This window comes from Morus notabilis, unplaced genomic scaffold (assembly GCF_000414095.1).
Source record: "Morus notabilis unplaced genomic scaffold, ASM41409v2 C11254475, whole genome shotgun sequence".
NCBI lineage: Eukaryota > Viridiplantae > Streptophyta > Magnoliopsida > Rosales > Moraceae > Morus > Morus notabilis.
This window is the reverse complement of record NW_010383627.1, coordinates 1-595: the sequence shown is the minus strand read 5'-3', so window position 1 is coordinate 595 and position 595 is coordinate 1. Positions and strand designations below refer to the sequence as shown.

Sequence of the window (595 nt, the reverse complement as noted above, 5' to 3'; positions counted from 1 at the left end):
CACCTCTAGCAATGAAGGAAAACGATCTACCGGTACTGGTAAGGAAAGAGAGCTCTCGATCCGCTGGGTTACCGGGTAAGAGTTTTTCGTACAAGTTCTGGGTCTTGTTCGCGGTTCTTCTCTTAGCTTTCTGGTCCATGTTCACCGGCTCCGTCACTCTTAAATGGTCCGCCGGTAACCTCTCGAGATTCTCCGACGACTTCAGTTCTCCCAATTACGACGATCTTGACATTCTGGTTCGTCAAAAAAAAATCTCTCTCTCTCTCTTTTGTTTTTTTGTTTTTTAAATTAACATGGAAATTTGTGTAGGAAGTGGAGGAGAGAGAGAAGGTCGTGAGGCTCATGTGGGATGTGTACACGCAGAGCAGAAACGGTAGAGTGGTGCCTCGATTTTGGCAGGAGGCATTTGAGGCTGCTTACGAGGATTTGGTCAGTGATGTTCCTGGGCTTAGAGACGCTGCTTTCTTGGAGATTGCAAAGATTTCTCTTTTCTCCATCACTCTTGATCCTCTCCCTGTTAAATCTGCGGTTAGTGATTCAAACAAGAGCTGATTATTAGATCAGTGCTTTTGCTCGATTTCAAGTTTATATATGC

General features: G+C 44.9%; 1 protein-coding gene across 1 annotated transcript; it reads left to right on the top strand.

Moving 5' to 3' along the window:
- The first annotated feature begins 6 nt into the window (after positions 1 to 6).
- LOC112094799 lies at positions 7 to 570 on the top strand. Its single transcript, XM_024176492.1, has 2 exons — positions 7 to 236; positions 310 to 570. The coding sequence occupies exons 1-2, from the start codon at positions 12 to 14 to the stop codon at positions 550 to 552; spliced, it is 468 nt and encodes a 155-aa protein (XP_024032260.1). The 5' UTR covers positions 7 to 11; the 3' UTR covers positions 553 to 570.
- The last annotated feature ends 25 nt before the right edge of the window (positions 571 to 595 follow it).